This window comes from Pteropus vampyrus, unplaced genomic scaffold, assembly GCF_000151845.1.
Source record: "Pteropus vampyrus isolate Shadow unplaced genomic scaffold, Pvam_2.0 Scaffold171, whole genome shotgun sequence".
Lineage (NCBI taxonomy): Eukaryota > Metazoa > Chordata > Mammalia > Chiroptera > Pteropodidae > Pteropus > Pteropus vampyrus.
This window is the reverse complement of record NW_011888952.1, coordinates 1140811-1159955: the sequence shown is the minus strand read 5'-3', so window position 1 is coordinate 1159955 and position 19145 is coordinate 1140811. Positions and strand designations below refer to the sequence as shown.

General features: G+C 37.1%; 1 protein-coding gene across 1 annotated transcript in view; it reads left to right on the top strand.

Annotated features, from left to right (window-relative positions):
* SYN2 (synapsin II) overlaps nucleotides 1-19145 on the top strand; it is a 175514-nt gene that overhangs the window by 169 nt on the left and 156200 nt on the right. Inside the window, 1 exon segment of the mRNA XM_023536909.1 lies at nucleotides 1-167. This exon segment is cut by the window's left edge and continues 52 nt beyond it. Coding sequence (XP_023392677.1) covers nucleotides 1-167 — 167 coding nt within the window.

The following is a 19145-nucleotide window of genomic DNA, read 5'->3' as shown; positions in this document are numbered from 1 at the left end:
CAGGCGGCCTCGGCGCCGTCGGTGGGCAGCAGCTTCTTCAGCTCGCTGTCCCAAGCCGTGAAGCAGACGGCCGCCTCGGCTGGCCTGGTGGATGCGCCAGCGCCCGCGCCCGCCGCTGCCAGGAAGGCCAAGGTTCTGCTCGTCGTCGACGAGCCGCACACCGACTGGTAGGTGCCCGGCCGCCGCCACCGCTCGGGGCTTCTGTGGCCTGCCGGGGCAGCTGAGGGTTGTGGAGCAGATGGCTTCAGGGCGCCAACGAGACCCATTAAAAAGAAGGGTCTGCGGGGTCCGGCTGCGAGGAGATGGGGGATGGGGGGTGTTTGCGGGAACGAGTCGGGGCATTGATGGACCTGGAAAGGTGAATCCTGAGGTAAAGGATTTCCTCAGTCTGAAATCCTTCAAGACACATGAAAGGAGCTACTTTATGCAACAGGGAAGAGTCTTAAGAAATAGAGTTTGTTTTTGAGGGAAGACGGAGGGGACAGACTTTTCAGTCTAGGCACAGAAAAGCTAATGTGAAAAATGGTCCTGGATCGCCAAAGGGACATTTAAAGGTTCGACTTTATGAGGCACGAGTGAATTTGGAAACGAAATGGGAATTTTGCGGGGAGAGAGTGAGAAGAGTATTTTTTCACCTTACCCGATGGAGGCCGATATCAATATTGACATCACAGATGTTGAAAAAGGGAGCCGAAAATCACAGATGTGGGAGCCCAGGTGTACATGGGTTTGTTCCCGTGCAGCACGGCTGAAGAACGTTTAAGAATAATAAAATTCTTGTATTTTGTGCAGCAGGATGGGGATTTGTGGATTTTTAAAATTTTGTTCTTTTGGTATGTTTGTGGGGAGTGGAAGTGATGATGGCTTTTTTTTTCTGGCTGGAAAGATGATGAGCAGGGCAAAATATTCTGGATCATTAGAGGGCCATAAATAAAAAGAGATCGGCCTTAATGCAGTAGACAGGGAACTCTAAAACTAATAATTATTATTAAGGGATATTCCAACTTAGAAGAGTGAAGGCTGGGGGAAAATGTTACCTCTAGCTGGTAAAAGCAGGAATGAGATCCATTTAAAATAAGTCAATTAAAAGAGGTTCTATTTTATATAGCAGAAAGTTGACCTAGGGGATTGCTGGGGTGGGTGATGATGATGCAAGTGACTGTTGAAAGGTCTGAAGAAATGAAGAGGCCAGGAATATGGGTTGCTTTTTCTTCTGGAATATGGGAAGGGTTGTTTTTGTTTGTTTGTTTTTCTTTCTCACAGGAGTTGAGGTTGGAGACTGGACCTGAATGTTTCCTCTCAATGAGGCACAGAGGGACTGCAGAGCTGTCTGTCTCCATTTTCTCTTTTGGTTGCTTCACTGCTTTTCTTTCCCTATCATTTTCTCACTGGGAAACCTGGAGGGAGGGAGTGCTGGCTAGCGTGGGTGTGATGGAAGTGAAATGCAGGTGTGGAGATGTCCTCCTGCTGGCCCCTAATACGACCATTCTGAATAGTCATTTGGGTGACTTGTGTAAGTTGGCTTTTTCTCAAGACAGTGGAATAGAAAATCTGAAGGAATCTTTATTAGGAAAAAAAGAAGTCACAAGTAAGAGTGTAATGGGGAAAGCATAAGAGTATAAATGGTGGTGTCATTGGTAGCTCCCTAGGATAGTTATGCTAATTCAGTTTAAATCAACAAGTGCTTATTAGTGGGAAGAGAAGGTAAACTAAGCTTTATTGAGCATCCGTTATATGCCAAACCCTGTACTAAGTGGTGTAATACATATCTCATTGAGTTCTCACCACAAACTAAGGCTTAGCAAAAGTAAGCAATGTGTTCACAGTCATTCAGCCAGCAAGAACCAAGATTTGAACTTAGGCCCACTTGACTCCACTATTGTCACTGCACTGTTATATTGCCTCGTTATTATTATTATGTTATTAGCAATATTAATAATAGGCTCCCTCTAGGGGCTAGACAGTGTAGGGGCCTTACAGAGAATTCACACTCAAATTTGGGAGACAAAATGGAAACATGAAACAATTAACAAAAAGGAATTTAGAATTCTTAGTTTAGACTAGTGTTTCAGGCATTCAGTAAATGGAGTGATTAGTGAAGGCCGAAGTTATTGGAGAAAGCTTCACAAAATATGAGTCTTGAAGAGAGGCTAGAAAAAGAAGAGGAGAAATGGGAATGACATTGGCGCTTCATTTTTCTATGCAAGAATCCCATCCTCTTGCACCTTGTCCTGATCTATCCAGTTGAAGGAATTTGTTTTGGGTCTAATTACTAGTTAGGTACCTGCAGTTAGGAAGATACTCATTTGTATGAGTATGATGAGACTGCTGTAGATTTGTGTTTAGTTCTAACTGCTTCAGTGGCTTGAGATTTTAAACTTTCCTTGGATACTATTATTCTCTAGGAAAACTGCCTGGCGTGAAATAGGGAATTTGCCTTGCCCTGGAGACTAGATCTGATGGAAGTAATAGAAGCCGCTTACCTGTGGGCTTACTCCCAACTGTTTTCTGATTTTTGACAGCAATTCTGTGTTTCTGTGCTTAATAGCAATTCTCAGAATTGTAGTTTGTTTTCTAAAGTGTCTAAATTTGTTAAAAACGTCTTGGTTAAATATTGAATGGTTTTATTGAAAGATCTCTGAGTTAAGGAGCAGGTGCCTGTTTATGACAAGCACAGTGACTTAAAAGGTGCTTTTTGCTCTAAAGGCTGATTTTAGTAAGTTTGGCTCACAATTTAAGCTACCTAGATAGTATTCAGTGAGCAGGTGTTGTTATATATCGACTATTATCTTTCTGGTGCTTGAATAGGAACCCAGAGTGTAGCCTGTCAGTAGAATTTAAGAATATTGGTCCTGTCTGAATTCTAGAATGCTAAAATAAAGAGAATTTTAACAAGCATTTAAATAATTGGAGATTTAAAAGAAGGGCTTAAAATAGGCAGCCTCTCTGAGTAGCCTTAATCACAGCAGATTCCTTTGAATTTCTGTCAGTGTAATTGTGGTCAATGAAATTTGGGGAATTTACCACTGACCAAGTTGATGTGGAAATTGAAGGTGTTTCTCTCTTTTGCTTGAAATGTGTTTTCATTGGTTGCTGAGATCTTTAGATTAATTGCACATTAAAGGATCATTGAAAAATGTGTGTTTCACTAAAAAAGTGAAATCAAGCTCATTATATATCTTATTAGTAATTATTATTAGTGGTTTATATATATACAAACCACTAATTATATAAAGATGTATATGTATATATATCCTGAAAATGCATCTTCTTTTAAGATTTACACAAATTTGAAGTACAGTTAAGACTGCACTTTAATAAATGATCTATGTGCTTAAATAAGGAACAAGTATCCATTTCTATATATTGTTTTTTCTTGTGTATTACATTCTCGCTGGTGAAGAGGTAAGTTTTCTCTCAGATCTCCCCTTGAATTTTTCCAGTGATTTCCAATCCCAGTGACCAAGTAAATTTTTTTTATCCTAGCGCGTCTCAGTGTTTGATTTAAAATCAGTGCAGTGTAGACATTCTAAAGATTATCTAGATTATCTAGGCACTGCAAATGACAAGTCCATAGATGTTTATTGGGTACTTTCTCTGTATTAGGGTATACGTGCTAAGAAAAATGAGTCATTGTATCTGTTTTCTAAGATCTCTCTGTCCAGTTGGGTAGATAAGACGATAACATGTTTTAAAAGGTTACTAAAAACTACCCCTTGTATTCAAAGTTTGGTTCTTGAATCAACAGCTCCTGTCATCAATCAGGAGCTTTTTGAACTACAAGATTATCAGGTCACACCTCATGCCTACTGAATAATGATTTGCATTTGAATAAGGTCTCTAAGTGATTCACATGCACATTAAATTTAAGATGCCTTGAACTAAAGGGTATCTGATTAGTGCTAAAGATCTGGTAACACCACCAACTGCTATCATTTATTGAGCAACTACTATATGCCAGATGTTTTACTAAGCTCTTTAGACATATTGTTTAATCTCTACCACAGCAATGTAGTACTATAGAAATTTAAAAGAGTGAGAGATGGATGTGGGCTAGAGTGGGAAAGGAATGCTTCATGGAAGTAATGAGATTTGAACTGAGCCTTGAAGAATTTGAATCAAAAGAGATAGGTTTGGTTCAATCCAGACAGTGGGTAACTAAAGTTACCCACTGTAAGGAAACTATAGTGACAGAAAAGAGGGAGACAACGAAGAGACTGGATTGATGCATTATCTAGGCAGCACCTGTTTCTCTTCTTTTCTGGTCAGTCTTTTGGCATATTTTAAGAACAGAGGAATTCAAAGTATAGTGGTCTGGATGAGTGCTTATGAGTGGCTCTAGAAAAATATTCGAGTTGGAATTTGGAGGGAAAGCTCAAGTGAGGCCTGAGGCTCCTCTCCAGTAACTATTTTATTTACATGTTCTGTTTCTAATACAACAATTCCATAGAATTTCATTGTTCATACCAGCAGTATCCTATAGCTTAGAATTCTAGGTTGTAGGATCTGGAAGATTATCTGGGTTACATTATAAATGGGGGAAATCTTGATTTAAAGAAGAATGGTGACTTGTCCAAGGTTACTCAGCTAGTTGAGGGCAGGACCAGACTGGAATGTAGAACTTCAGTTTCTCTACTAAGCTTTTTTCCCCACTATACCACAGTATTGCAGTACCTCTTTATTTTACTATCTTTCTACTTTCCTAACTTTTATCTTTCTCCATCTCTGGTTCTCTCAAGGTCTGATAGGGACTTTTGATCTTATATTTTTAGTATTTTAACTTGAAGGAGCCTGAGTTATCATCTAGCCCAGAAAAATGAAATGATTCGTCTAAGGTCAAAGAGTTAGTCAGAGAATGGAGACTAGAACGCACATCTTCTGACTCCAACTCAAGCTTCTTTCAACTTTTAAGTCACTCTTTGAGTAGGTTACTTAAATTATTCCCTTTTTTTCCCCTTAAAAATACTGTTTGTATCTGCTTCTCTTAAAGATTCATCGTGGAGTTGTTAGCGTTTAAAAAAGAACTGTAGGAGCATATCACACTGTATTTACACCAGCAATTTCACTGTCTTATTTGTGTTATTAATATTTCAGCAAAAGTCATTGTAAAATGGTTGAAGGGGACTCTTAGAGAGCTAGTCATCGAAATCTAGCAATATGATAAAGTTAATAGGACTAAGCTACAATGATGACCTTCCTTTCAGGGACCTATTTTTTACCTTCATATCCCTGTCTACCTAAGATTGCTTATCTTTCTGTACCCAAGTTCAGAACTGTTGTAGCATTAGCCTTTCCAATATCTTGGTAAGCAAAAAGTAATGGAGTCCTAATAGGAAGTTTCCCAGAATTGCATACCTTCCCTTCATATTTACCAAACAGTTTCTCTGGGATATGATTCAGTGCAGTTGAGCATTTAGCACAAGCCAGGTGCTGGGGATACAAGGATAAGTTGGACATAGGCCTTGTCTTCTGAGATCTTCGAGTCCAGTAGGGGAGAGGATAGACATTTAAATAAGATTATGATATAGTATGATAATTAGTATACATAAGGTGCTATGGGAACACAGAGGTGATCTGTTCTGAGGAATGAAGATGTTGACATGTTTGTACCATTAAAAATGTGCCACTGTGTATTCTTAGGTAAACTACTTTGTTTCTTTGGGTTTTGATTCTTTAAAATCTCAAATGCGATGATTGAAACAGATTCTCTAACTTCCTTTACAGCACTGTGTTATTTCCATGTTACAGTTTTTGTGCCATTTTCTTTTAGAAACTTTAGCTCTTTAATTTATTCTATGTGGTAATGCTTGTTAATCTTTGGAAAAAGAGGCATAAGTTATTAAATGAGTAAACTTGTCCTTGAATGAGAAGCTCATCTTTTAGTACTCTCCATTCAGTACCACCTTCTTAACAGTATTGCTACCATGTGGTATTCTGAAAAAAGAGGACAATCCTGTAATGCCTGCTGTGTGTTTTCTCCTCGGTGATGGAAATTGGAGATTTGTCGTTGAATTCCTCTTTGCCTGATAGATCTAAGAACTTTTGTGTATAGATGCTAACAGCATTTATTTTTTGATCCCTGCCATGTGCACTGCGCTTTACAATTTACACAACATATTCATACCCATTGTCTTATTTTATCTTCACAATGATTCTGAGCAGTAGATAGAATATCCATTTCATAGATGAATAAACAGACTCATAAAAGTAGTCACTTGCCCAAGATTATATAGCTATGAAGATGAATTGTCAGGCTCTGAACCCAGATTGAGAGATTCCTAAAACAAACAAACAAAAAGATAAATTTGCCAGTAGAAAGTTATGAGATAATTTTTTCTTATAAAAAAGGTTTCTTTTGCAAAAGGATTTACCATATGACTTATTTAAATAGTGAGTGCCCCACTGCTTTAGAAATTATTCAATTTACAAAGATTTTATATACACATAGCTTTTTCTGGATGATATCCATTCCAAAGAGTAAGAACATGGTTAAATGCGATGGACTTAGGGGTGGAGAGTTGCATCCTGTTTTTTGCGTGTTTAATGGCATGCACACCATGTGTACACATCTAAATCTTGTGAGTGAGACCTACTGCATGCTTATTGGGTGGCATTGTCATACTTTGTTTTAATTTCCCACATATGAAATTGAGTATAAGAAGGCTGTACATAACTTTAGAGAGAAGATGATATAGAAGGCTTTTCTGTCCTGCAGACACTACTTCAGTGCAGCAGGAGGAATTAGTATAGAACAAGGCAAGTGACTTATGAAGAGAATAAAGTGAGCAAGTACCAGAGATACTTGAACTTTAAGGATGCTCATACAGCATGACTAAAGATAGGAAATATATTGGCCTCGGTATTCCTTGACAGCAGGTATTTCTTATATTTTAATCAGTTCACATAACATTGTAAAGCAGATTATGATTATATTCAGTCATCCTACCCTTTTCTCCTCTTTCAGCATGAAACAATATAGACATATAAAATTGGGGGTCAAAAGACCTAGGGTTGAGATCTGGCTCCAGAGGACCATATCTTATGCATAACCTCTCTGAGACCTCCACCTCATTCAACAAATTTTCATTGGGGACCTGCTAGACACTGGAGTAACACAGACAAAAGTTTGTTTCCTTATCAGTAAAATAGGGATAATATCTCATAGCATTGTTGTGAAAATTGAATAAAATTCAATTTTCTGAAAAAGTACTTTGTAAAGGTTAAAGCGCCATACTAGTGATCGTTGCATCCTTCCCTGTTTCCAAATGTAGGTACCCAACCTAACTTGGTCCCTTTTTTTGAATTCCCCAAATTTTATTGTATGGGTGATTGTCTGTTTTGCACACTTCAATGATAGGAAATATTTCTGCTTTTGCGTATTTTAATTGAAGACCACAGTCTCAAGGACAAAATCATTGAAGGCTTGCTTTTGAATTTTTTAAAAGGCAATGTAATTTAGGTTTTTTTTTGTTGTTATTTTATTTTATTTTTTAAAGAGAGAAGCATTACCAATTTGACTCAGCTATATTTAACAATTAGGGACAGGACCACAAAAATATTTTAGTTAATAAATGAAATGAATTCTAAAATAGCGCTACCTCAGTTTCGCTTATGACTAACTAAGGAAGGGTGGTTACAGAGGAAAATTAAGGAAGAGAGATATATACTTGCTTTTAAAAGTTGTACCTATGTTCTTTTCCCCTATCCAGTTCATCTTTCATATGCTTTCAGAGTATTCCTAAACAAAACAAAAGCATTCACAGACCTTATGAAGTTAATTTCTTCTGTAACGTACAGTTGCTCATTAGGCTTATTCACAATCTGGCCCCAGCTTATCTTTTTGCTATACTTTCAAATTTTTGCTTAGTCTGGATTATATGTTTGACTGAACACATACTTGACTTTCAGGATTCTCTGCTATTATTACACAGTTGCCTTTGATCGTATTCTGCTTCTCTCTCTTGCCTCAACACTCATTTTCTTTATTCCATTTTCAGAGGATGTGGGTACTGAATATTGTTTAAGAAAGACCCATCCCCTCCTGCCTTCTCCATGACCTTGCTCAAAATTTTATCTCTTGTTCCTTCTGTTCATACTCTCATTTAATACTGGTTGCTTCTACTAGTTGCTCCTCCTGTAAATGAAGAAACAAGTAAAAACTCCTCCTCACCTTCATAACCATTCGTTCAGACATGAAAGAAAATCTTTATCTTGTTGCTACTTCCTTATCCCATATTTTTCTCCTGCACTGAAATTGGGCTTCTGTCTTCTTCATTATACTGAAATTCGTCTTGCTAGGTAACCTAATGTGCTAAATCCAAAAGAAGGTGTCAGTCTATACCTTCACTGATGGGTTAGACACTGTTTTCTTCCATCTGGAAATACCTTGGCTTCTGCATTCTTTGTTCTCTTCATATCTGTTCTTTTAAAGTTTCTTCTTGCTCTTCTTGTTCTTTTCCTTTGCCTACCTCATTAAATGTAAATGTTCTTCAGGGCCCCATTTTCTGCCCACTTTTTTCACTCTACACCTTCTTCCTGGTCCATACACTCTCAAAAAGTCAATTACCTTTGAAATGCAATCAGTTCTCATATCTTTACCTTTAGCCTAGAACTTTGTTCTGATCTTTAGACATATGTGCATTTGTCTCCTGGACATCTCCATCTGGATGGTTAAAGGTAACTCCAGGTCATTTGTTTCAGTATTGACTTCCTTATCTTTCCTTTCTATTCCAGTTCTTCTCTTATTCTTTCAATTGGCGATAGCAGTGGTCACCTATTTCAAATTCTCTTTCACTTTCACCTAGAACTTCTGCAGATCTCACCATGATTTCCACTTAATAGCTTGCATGAACTATGTAAAATGCAAACTTGACCTTTGCACTCCTTTGCTTAAAGCTTTTTAGTGTCTTTCCATGTCCTATAGTTAAAGTTCATGGCCCTGCCATGATTCGATCCCTACTTATTTCTCCAACCTTCTATTATCATCCCTAAACTTCAATTTTCAGCAATACTGAACTATTTGAAGTTTGTACACACATTGTGGCATTCTTCCTTCTTGTCTTTGTTTATGCTGTTTACTCCTACTGCAATTGCCTCACCTCCTCTTCCCTTCTTTTTCTTGACTAAACTCATTCATCTTTTGAAACTGAGTTGAATATTTCCTTTTCCAGAAATCCTTCTCTTACCCCCTAGATTATATTGGGTATCTGTGCCTGCTTCATGCCCTCTGTCAGCCGGTGGATATTTTTATTACTAGACCCAGCACAATGATCTATTTATGTGATAGTGAGTTCTTTGAGGACAGGCTTAGGGTTTTACTCATTTTTTTTTGTATCCTTAGCATCCAGCAGAGTGTTTGATACATAGTTTGAGGTTAATAAATCTTTGCCAAATTGAGTTAAGGAGAGGGAGATCCAGAGAATGAGAAAAGGGATAGAAGAGAACAATGGCAGAGAGACGTATTGTAGGGTTTGAGGTATATGTTATTATGTTGGAAGTCATGCTTATTCACTATAAGTATAATGAACTTTAGAATACTTTGGCTCTTATACTCTATGAAATACAATTAACTTAATTACTATTTTTCAACCAGTTCAAATCATAAATCTTTTGAGGTTTAGTTCTGAATGAAAGCCATAGCAGCCCACAATACTGGAAAGTATTATCAGGTCCGTGGCACCTTTGAGCAGAACAAAGGAAATGGAATTAAACTGAGGACCAAGTTTGTCTTACCTCACCTATATTAATGTTTGGCTCTCAGGGAGCCCATTTTTCTGAAGTTAATTCTTTCTCACCATATCCAGAGCACTTTTCTTTCAGTGTGTAACTTCAATCTTGAGCAACTCAAGCTGCTTGTTTCTTTCTCTGTAGTGAAAACATTCCTTTAATTTAACTAAAGCATAATTGTGGAGAACTAAAACAGTATTATGACTGAAAAATGTTGAAAGAAAGTACACAGTAATCTCTTCATGATCTGACTCTGCTTACCTCTTCATTCTTACCTTTCTTTGATTCTCTACCCACTTTGATATAACCCTGATAAAGTACTTAGATTGAACCGAATGTGCCATGCCCCTGCATCCTTATTTATACCGTTCCTGTTACCTGAAAAGCTTTTCTTCTCCTGTGTCTTTGCCTGGACAATTCTGCATAATCTTTAAGACCCAGTTGAGTTGTTGACTCTTCTAGAGTGAAGACTAGACTTAATCCTTTCTTAAATTCTTTCAATTTGTGTTATAAAGCATAAAGACTTGCTTACCTCTCATAACAGTTAACTCATTGTCTTATATGTTTTTCTCATTTCCCCACATTCGAACAATGAGATCCCCTTAAGGGCAATGACTATAACTTTAATTTCAGTATCCCCAGCATTTGGTATAGTAAAGAAGGTTTTCAGTAATTATTTGTTGGACCGATTAGTGACTTATGAAAAAAATTATGAAAATGCAAATGATGAGCAAAGCAACTCTTCAGGTCCCTGTAAAAATAAACAAACAGTAGCTGCTTTAACTAAAGTAACTAGTCGATAAGAACTAGTATGTATTAAAATCTTTTTTGTAAACTATAAAGTGCTATAAAAGTATTATTGGTACTAGGTTAGAGTATTCTACACCCTCTCTTAAATGGGGCTGATGATGTACCTGCTCTGCCTCTCTCATTCACCCTTTTCTGATGTGCGTAAATACCCTATGCATGCTCTTTCTTTCTGGAGAACAGCTATCATGCTCTCCACTTCTTCCCCTTTCTTAGCATAGGCACTAAGATGTCTTTGTTTACTTGAGCCTTTCTCAAATTTTAGGGTGTTTTTTCTTTTCTTCCTTTTCTTTAAGGACCATTCTTCAATTCCAGTCCTTTTAAGCACTGCTACAATCCCTTTCCAGGATATATACATCTTAATAGTTTTGCTGTTCTGGGGACTTGAAAACTTTATATAATAACTTTAGCCTTATTTAATCCTATACAAAGCAGCTTGGGCTTTGTGGGAGGAAATCGAGGTCCCCTTTCTCTGTTGTAAATTTAAATCTTGGAAGGTCATAATTTTAATACTAATGATAATACAGTTGAAGACCATGTTCTTTTATTCTTCTAGGTTCCGGTGATATAGAGTGAGTCTTTTTCTTTTTGGACCCTGTGGTATGACTCTAGGGATACATATGGATATATTTCCCTCTTCAGTCCCTGTCACCCTCTGATGAATGGCTGATGGTGAGATTTCAAGTTCTGTAGAGTCCTGTGTTCACTAACATTTTATTCGTTGGACAGAAGGGCACCAATGCAAGATCAATTTGCTAATCAATCAGCAAATAGCTACTAACTCTAGTGTGTTAATTGCCACAAAGGCTATAAAAGTAGTGGAATACTAGGAATCAGATAAGTAATTATAGAATATATGCTTTTAGTTTTGAGAAAGTGTACAGAATCTCAAGGGAGTAAAATTAGGATAGTATAGCAGAAAGAGCATGCAAGCATTTAAAATATCCCTATTCAAGTCTCTGCTAATTATTTGTGTCACCATAGGCAATTTAACTCTTTAAGTCTCAATTTCTATTTAAAAAATTAGGGATTTGGGCTAGTCACCTTATCTTCAGAGGCCCTTAGAAATCAAGTTGGATTGTTCAGAGAAGGAAAAAATAACTGTGGGCTGCAGAAGTCAAATGTGTCATAGAAGGAGTAGATCTGAGCTAGGCTTTGAAGGCTGAGTAAGGAAGAAGAGAGGCATTTTAGTTAAAAGGAAGAGAAAGAGCAAAAGCGTAACAACAGCAATGAGTAAGATGTGTGTAAAGGAGATTTAGGCTAATTAGTGTATAGTTTTAGGGCAGAGAAGAAAAGAAGAGAAGTTTGGATAAGCAAGGTGGGAAAAATGATGCTAATGTATTAGTTGTACTATTCGATAGGCAGGCACTATTCTAAGTAGATATATTAACCCAATTACTATGTTATAAAACATTACTATTATTAAACTGATTTTATAAATAAGGAAACTATAGTTTAAAGTGAATCCAGGATTTGAACCCAGGTAATCCAACTCTGATTTCATGTCTTAACCACATGCTTGGTAATCACTAGATAACAGTTTCCAATTTCTTCTTGCCACTAAACACCTTGATGTGTCCTTTCCTCAATGACACAGACACATGTTTGATCTTGGGCAATTTTTTGCTTTCTCATAACCTCAGTTTCTTTACCTATAATAAAGAGATAAAATATCTCCCAAAGTATTCTTATGAGAATCCATTGAAATAAACTCTGAAAATGGCTAACATGGTAACTGGCACATGAGAGATGTTCAATAAATGTTCTACTACGACAAGCAGATTTTCATAGCAGCTTTAAGACAGTTTACCATGTGAATATTTATAGGAGCCTTCAAGTCAAGTAAAACTGTAGACAGATTTCCATGACACTAAAAATAATTTTGAAAAATAAGACATATCTAGATGAATATTGCTTCATTTTGGTTGGAGTAGATTGTTGTACTTAGTTTAGAAAACTCTGATAACTAGTGTTTTGAAATAGTCTCTGGGGAAGATGTTTTTATAATGGCTTATTTGTAGAAGCTTTATACTTTGAGCACTATCACATCCGTTGTCTCGTTTAATCCTCCACACAGAAGTATTTGTGGGGCAATAATTAATGTTATTCTCATTTTACATATGAAGGAATTAAGATCCAGGGAAGTTAGGATGTTTACCCAAGCTCACATAGCCAGGGCAATGATAAGAGTCAGGACTAGAACTCAGGTCTTTGACTTTGGATCTTGTGGGCTTCCTAGACTGAGTTGCGTGTGACTTGGAGCTAGCCAGTTTAGTTGGAAACTTGTGTCATGTGGGCAAAATATCAGTTTTCCTAGCCATTTAACAAACCAAGGGTATTTAGCATAATGAGCTCCCTTTAGTGCTACCTTGTGTCAGAAACTGCTAACACAAAAAGCCAGGGAACAGTGCAATGGAAGATGGTGACAAGAAGGTTGGTTGGGACTGGTATTTATCTCCTCTGGAGAGAATGGAGCCAAAAGACTTCAAGAGGCATTATGGTGTTCTGGAAAGCATAGGAGATTTTGTAGTCAGAAGATCTGGATTTAATTCAGGTCATTGCAAGTTGCTTTTCTTTGAATCTCGATTTCCTCATCCTTAAATTGGAGTAATAATACCTGCTATACTTTCCTCATAGGATTGGTGTGAGATCCGACTGCAAACCATAACACACACACAACAGGTTTAAATGGAAACTGAAGCAACAGGTGGGCTTGAGTAGATATGAGGAAGAATTCCCTACTTAATTTCCTCTTAAGTGTTGCCATGGGCAGTTTTTGTGGTTATTAGAAGTAGGAAGCTATGGAGAAAATAGTTTTTGCCTAGTAATCAGGGCTTTTAGTTCTAGTCAAAACTATGGAGGTGTTGAATTTTGTGTTTTTACTTTTCTGTGCCTGCTCTGCCCACTTACACTTTTCATTCTGTGTCTATGGACGTATGTCCCATGACCCAGAATTCATTCCAGAGGTGAACATATTTTCTGAAACAAAATTGGAAAGTGAGGTCTTATTTTTCAATGCAATAAATAGTCTGAGAGATTTTTAGATACTGAAATGTGGGAAGTTGGAAGAAATTTTGATGGTTGAAGACAATGAGATTGAAAACTTGAAATCAGGAGGTTCTTGGGAATTGTAGGCCAAATTTTTGTTGGCATCCCTGTTTTCTAGATTTTATTCTTCAGCAGGCTGAGTTAATCTTAGCTCAACTATGAATTGTTAGTGGTTATTGGTAATCCTTTTTCAGGTTTTTGTGTTTTCATAGAAGGAGGTGGAAAATAGAACAACTGCTTCAACCCCAAGTAATGAATAGTGGAATTTCAGCACTAAGATTGGGGAAAAAGGAGAAACATTCTTTATTGCCACCTGCCTACACGAAAAGTCTACTCTTTTAATGATTTAGCAAAGTAGGATGAGACTGATGTCCTGTAACCTCCAGATGACTTATGCAGTCAGATTTGCTTGAAAAATACACTCAACTTAACTTTGACCCTGGAAATTGTAGCATGTGTGATTCTGTAATAAGGTCATATATCTAAATAAAACTTTATAATTTATTATATACTTTGATTTGCATGTATCGTCTCATTTGATTTGCACCTTAACTTTGTAGGTAAATTGGTATAATTTCCTGTTTTGATTAGGAAACAGGAAATTAGGAAAACCGAGGCTCACAGAGATTATGATTTGCTTAAAGTTACAACATGACATATGTAGAGCTGCATCTAAAATATAGATTCTTCTCTTTCTACCCTTTTATCCTTACTCAGTGCCCCTTTTCTCCATGCAGCTAAACTCCTTTCCAAGCTCTGCATTAGTCAATTATGTGCTTTTGCCTAAAAGCACCAAGGATGGATAAAAAAATTGCTTAAGCTGGAAAGAGCCTATATGGTCTGTGACAGGTGTTGCGTAGGTTGGTTGAAAAATAACATAAAGGTTGTCTCCTTTCCCTTTCTGTTTTTGTTGTCAGGAAAGGGAATTTTCGCACCAGAGCTCAATTCCTTTAAAGCTTCTTATTTTCTTTGAACCTGGAAATTTATTTCTTAACCAGAGCTTAGTGTCAGACTTAAGTGCCTACTAAGAACATTGTTCGCTGCTGACCTGTTTTTTTCTCCCCTCTTTTTTTTTCCCATTTAGTCAGTCTCTCTTGCTATACTTCATACTTCCCTTAGTTCCAGTTGTAGTTATATGGAAGGTTCTGGGAGTCAAAAGGCAGTGAAGTTGGGGGTAGGGAAAGGATATGAAGCTCCTGTCCTTTCTGACTTTGTATGTTCCCCCCAAATCCTGGGAGTATTCTGCTCTGCCCACTTTCCAGGACCCTCTGCTTTTCTCCAGATTCTTTTGAAGCAGAGATCTAGGCAGTGGCCTTCTGGGAAGAAAGACTTCCCAGAGACATTTTAATGGGTTGATTTGGTTTATCCCTAGTTAGAGCTTGGAAATAGGCATATAGAGATCAGCCTTTTGTTTATTTTTATTGGTTCACTTCCCTTCCCCTTCTTGGGGTATTTATTTATTCTGAGGTTTCCCATGTGTTCCGTTCATTCTTTCATTAGTTGTTCAGTAGGAACTGGTGCTATAATAATGAGAACAAGAGACTTTGTCCTGTCTTCACAAAGCTTATAGTTTTGTTGGGAACATGGGCAATTAAACAAGCAATATAATAGTGTGATTTATTGTTATATCAACATGATTAAAATAAATTTTAAATAGAATATGTTTCTTTTATAATTTCATCATAGCAATAGAGCATCTGCTTTCACATTTTCCCATATTTTCTTCCAATATTTGTTCATGTGCAAACATTTTTGCATAATTGTGGTGATTGTCTAGCTATAATTTCATATTTTGTTTTTTTCTACTTATAAATAACTTTTACATATTATTACCCAGTCTTAATAGTTATATATTTTTTCATAACTGTTGTACCATGATTTATTCAATTATATTTTATTAGAGAACTGTTGACTTCTAGTTTTTATCATTATTACATATCAAGACCATAGGCATTCTCAATTTTCAGAAAAAGAACTAGTTGACTAAAGGTTATGTTGATATATGTAGCTTTTGGTAGATATTGCTATACTGCTTCCTATAGAAGGTTTTTCCAGTTTGAAGTTTATCAACCATTTTTACTTCACTTTTCAGCACACAGTATTATTATCTTTTAAAGTGTTAGTATAATAGGTATAAAAGCAGAATTTGAGTATTTTAACATGTACTTCTGTGAGTATAGGTAAGGGTGAATGATTTCCATGATGTTTGTTTATAAATCTGTTATATGAAATAATTATCTTGCCTTTGGCAGTTTACTTGGTTTGCTTACTTTGTGGTATGATTTTGAATGAGACATTCATTGTCAGTGAGGAGGAATGAATGACAGTGGCTAGAATGTCTTCTTGGGGATTTGCTCCAACTTGGCAAAAAAAAAACTTCTGTGATTGTGGGGTCAAGAACCAGGTTCTTTGAGCTAAAGTCAGTACTTCGTGTTGGACTGACACCTATGGGGTCTGCCCTAGACTGTGGGTTACTTCAGGGCAAGGGCCATGTTTTATTCTTTGCCTCAGCATTTAGCAGCCTGGCTAACAGTAGGCCTCAAAAATTGTTGAAGGAATAGGGACCATAAATGGTCTTCTTCTCCAAATAGTCTCATGTCTTTTCATATTGCCTAAAATTTCACTGTTTAAGATTCACTCTTTGGATCTTAAAGACTTTCTAATCTTGGAGGACTTCAGGAATTTTTTAATACCTATATGAAGATGAGTATGGTGGTCTCAGGTAACATACTGGAGATTATAACCACAATATGAGAGCAACACTTTGTAGGGATGGAATATAGAATAGACACCTAGTGGTGGTGCAGTAGAGATGGGGTAAGGGGGATGCTCAGAAGGTTACTAGGAATTTGTCAGAAGTAAACCTCATCTATTGCAGAGAAACTCAGGAATATGAGAGCTGGAAAGTAATCTTACTGATCCTCTGAGCCTTGGTATACTTGCATGTAAATGTGGATGAAAATGCCTACCGTCTATGGTTATTGTGAGACTTTGTTGAAATTAAGTAGGTTATGAAAGTGCTTTGTAAATTTTCCAGTGCTATGCAAATACAAAAAAATCATTATTATCATCACCATCATGTAGAAACCAAAGAACAGAGAGATGAAATTACTTTTATTTTTTTTTTCCAGGAACTAGATTTATTCTTCATTATGCAGCTAATCTTTATCATTTGAAGATGAACTTGAAATTTCTAAAGTATTATTTCCCTCCCAAGGAAATAGTGAGAAAGAATGGATGATGTAGCTTTGGGGAGTAAATAGACTTTGTTAAGCTTTTTATCACTTTAGTAAGTTATTAGCTTCTTTCTGCCCAGGTCCTTTTCCTAGAGGAGAATGAAGCACAGCAAAAAGAGGGAGACAAAACAGTATGAGTGTGACAAAGCGTGAGTCATGTGCAGAGGTAGGAAGTGAATTGATTGAAACAGTGAGTTAAGATTAGAAGGAATCATAAATTGATCCTAGAATAGTAAGTAGATTGGGATCCAATATAGAGAACCTTGAACGGAAAGCTCAGAGAATTTTCCTTAACCTGTAGTTAGTAGTGAGTAGTAAAGGTTTTGGAGCAGAGGATGACTCAATCAGTGCTTTGCTTAGGAAGTTTTATCTGAAAACAATGTAGGAAATGGGGAGGAGGGAGAACTTGTGCAGGCCTGGAGACCAGTTTAGGAGCGTGTTTTGATTGTCCAGCTATGAGATACTGGAGGCTTGTAATAGGACCATGGAAGTGGAGAAGAAAGAATGGATACAAGGATGTCAGAGAGTGTTGTCCTAGGCCAAAGGAGCTCTGGGACCTTATGACATTCAATCCATTCTCTCTCCCAGAGGTTTGTTTTGTTTTGTTTATAAACTTAAAAAAAATTTGAAGTATAAAAGTGCACAAATAATAAACATAAAAAAGGGCACAAATATACAACATAACCAGTACCTGCTAAGCTTCTATAATGCTCTTTTCAGCCATTACTTCACTGCTCCAAACAGGTAACCACTATTTTTACTTCCTTTATCACATATTTATTTTGCCTGGGTTTTGAGCTTTATTCAATAGACTCTTCAGTATAAACCCTTTTGAGTCTGGCTTCTTTTGTTTGACAGTATGTTCATGAGATTCATCTGTTTTCTTGTATGGGGCATTATTTCATTCTTTTTCATTGCTCATTTGTATTCCATTACAAATTAGGGGATTAGGGCTTCAACATACGGCTTTTGGGAGGGATATAAATCTTCATAATGAGTTATGTAGTAACTCAGTACTGCAGTATTTTAAATATCAAAGGCTTTCATGTTATAAGAAACTCGAACAGAGAGGGATATACCTAATATAGAAGAGAAAGGGACTACTCATTATTGAATGCTGCATACCAGGTACTGCCTAAGTGCTTTTACTTACATTTTCTCATTTAATTAAATAATACATAAAGTGTGAGATCAGTGTTACTGTATTATTTTTATAGGCCAGAAAACTGAGACTCACAGTTTTAGTTAGGTAGCTCATAATTACCATCAAGAATCTATCCTAGATCTGCTTGAATCCAAACCAGTCCGTCACAAGGAAATTGCAGTTTGTCAGTGAGATGTCCTTCCTTCCTTTCTTCCTTCCTTCCTTCCTTCCTTCCTTCCTTCCTTCCTTCCTTCCTTCCTTCCTTCCTTCCTTCCTTCCTTCCTTCCTTCCTGTGTGTGTGTGTGTGTGTGTTTGTGTGTGTGTGTGTTTGTGTGTGTGTGGATAGAGAGTGCTCTTCTTGATGACCCTGAAAGCCCATCATATAGATGGCCCCCTTCTGAGACCTAGTACTTTTCTGCCTTTGCAAAGAGCAGTGTTCCAAACAGGCATCTCCCCCTACCTGTGCCCTCCATGCTTCCCTACTGAATCTCTTAGCAGCTGGTCATTAAGACTGTCTCAAGGTAGATATTATACTGGCACATCTTCTGCTCCAGCTGGCAGGCTGACAGAAGAAGTAAGGCTAGCCAAGCCTCTTAATTCTCTCACCAGTTTTCTTATAGCTTTTCTCCAAAAGTAAGAAGGCAGGAATGACATCTAAAAGAGCTAGAAAGAATGCAGGAGACCTAGGTCTTGGCCCTAATACTAAACTGCTGTATGCTTTTGAAAACCATATTTCTCTCCTCTTGACTCAGGTTTTCTAATTTATAAAAAGAGGGCCTTGGATTTGGATTAGTTGTTCCATGCGCCATCATTAGGGCCAAGCGTGGGAAGATCCAATTAGGAGATATTTTGGATTCTCTATATATTGTGACAACCAGAGCAACTCTGGTTTTATTGTTTATATATGTATTGAGCTTCCTTCTGAGATTTTAGTTAAAGCAAAGGATTATATAACAAATATATGCTTGAAATCCACTAGAGTAAATGATCTCTACTAATTGAAACTATCACTCTCTGAAAATAGAAAACTGAAATATTATGAGTGGCAAAATGAAATTTAAGCAAAATTTTCACCCTTAACATTTTTTAAAATACATATAAAGCCTTCATGCTGTCTTCTGACCATCATGAGAGAATCGCGGGAGAGGAGTGTATAGTTAATTTTGCCTAGGGTAGGAGGTTGG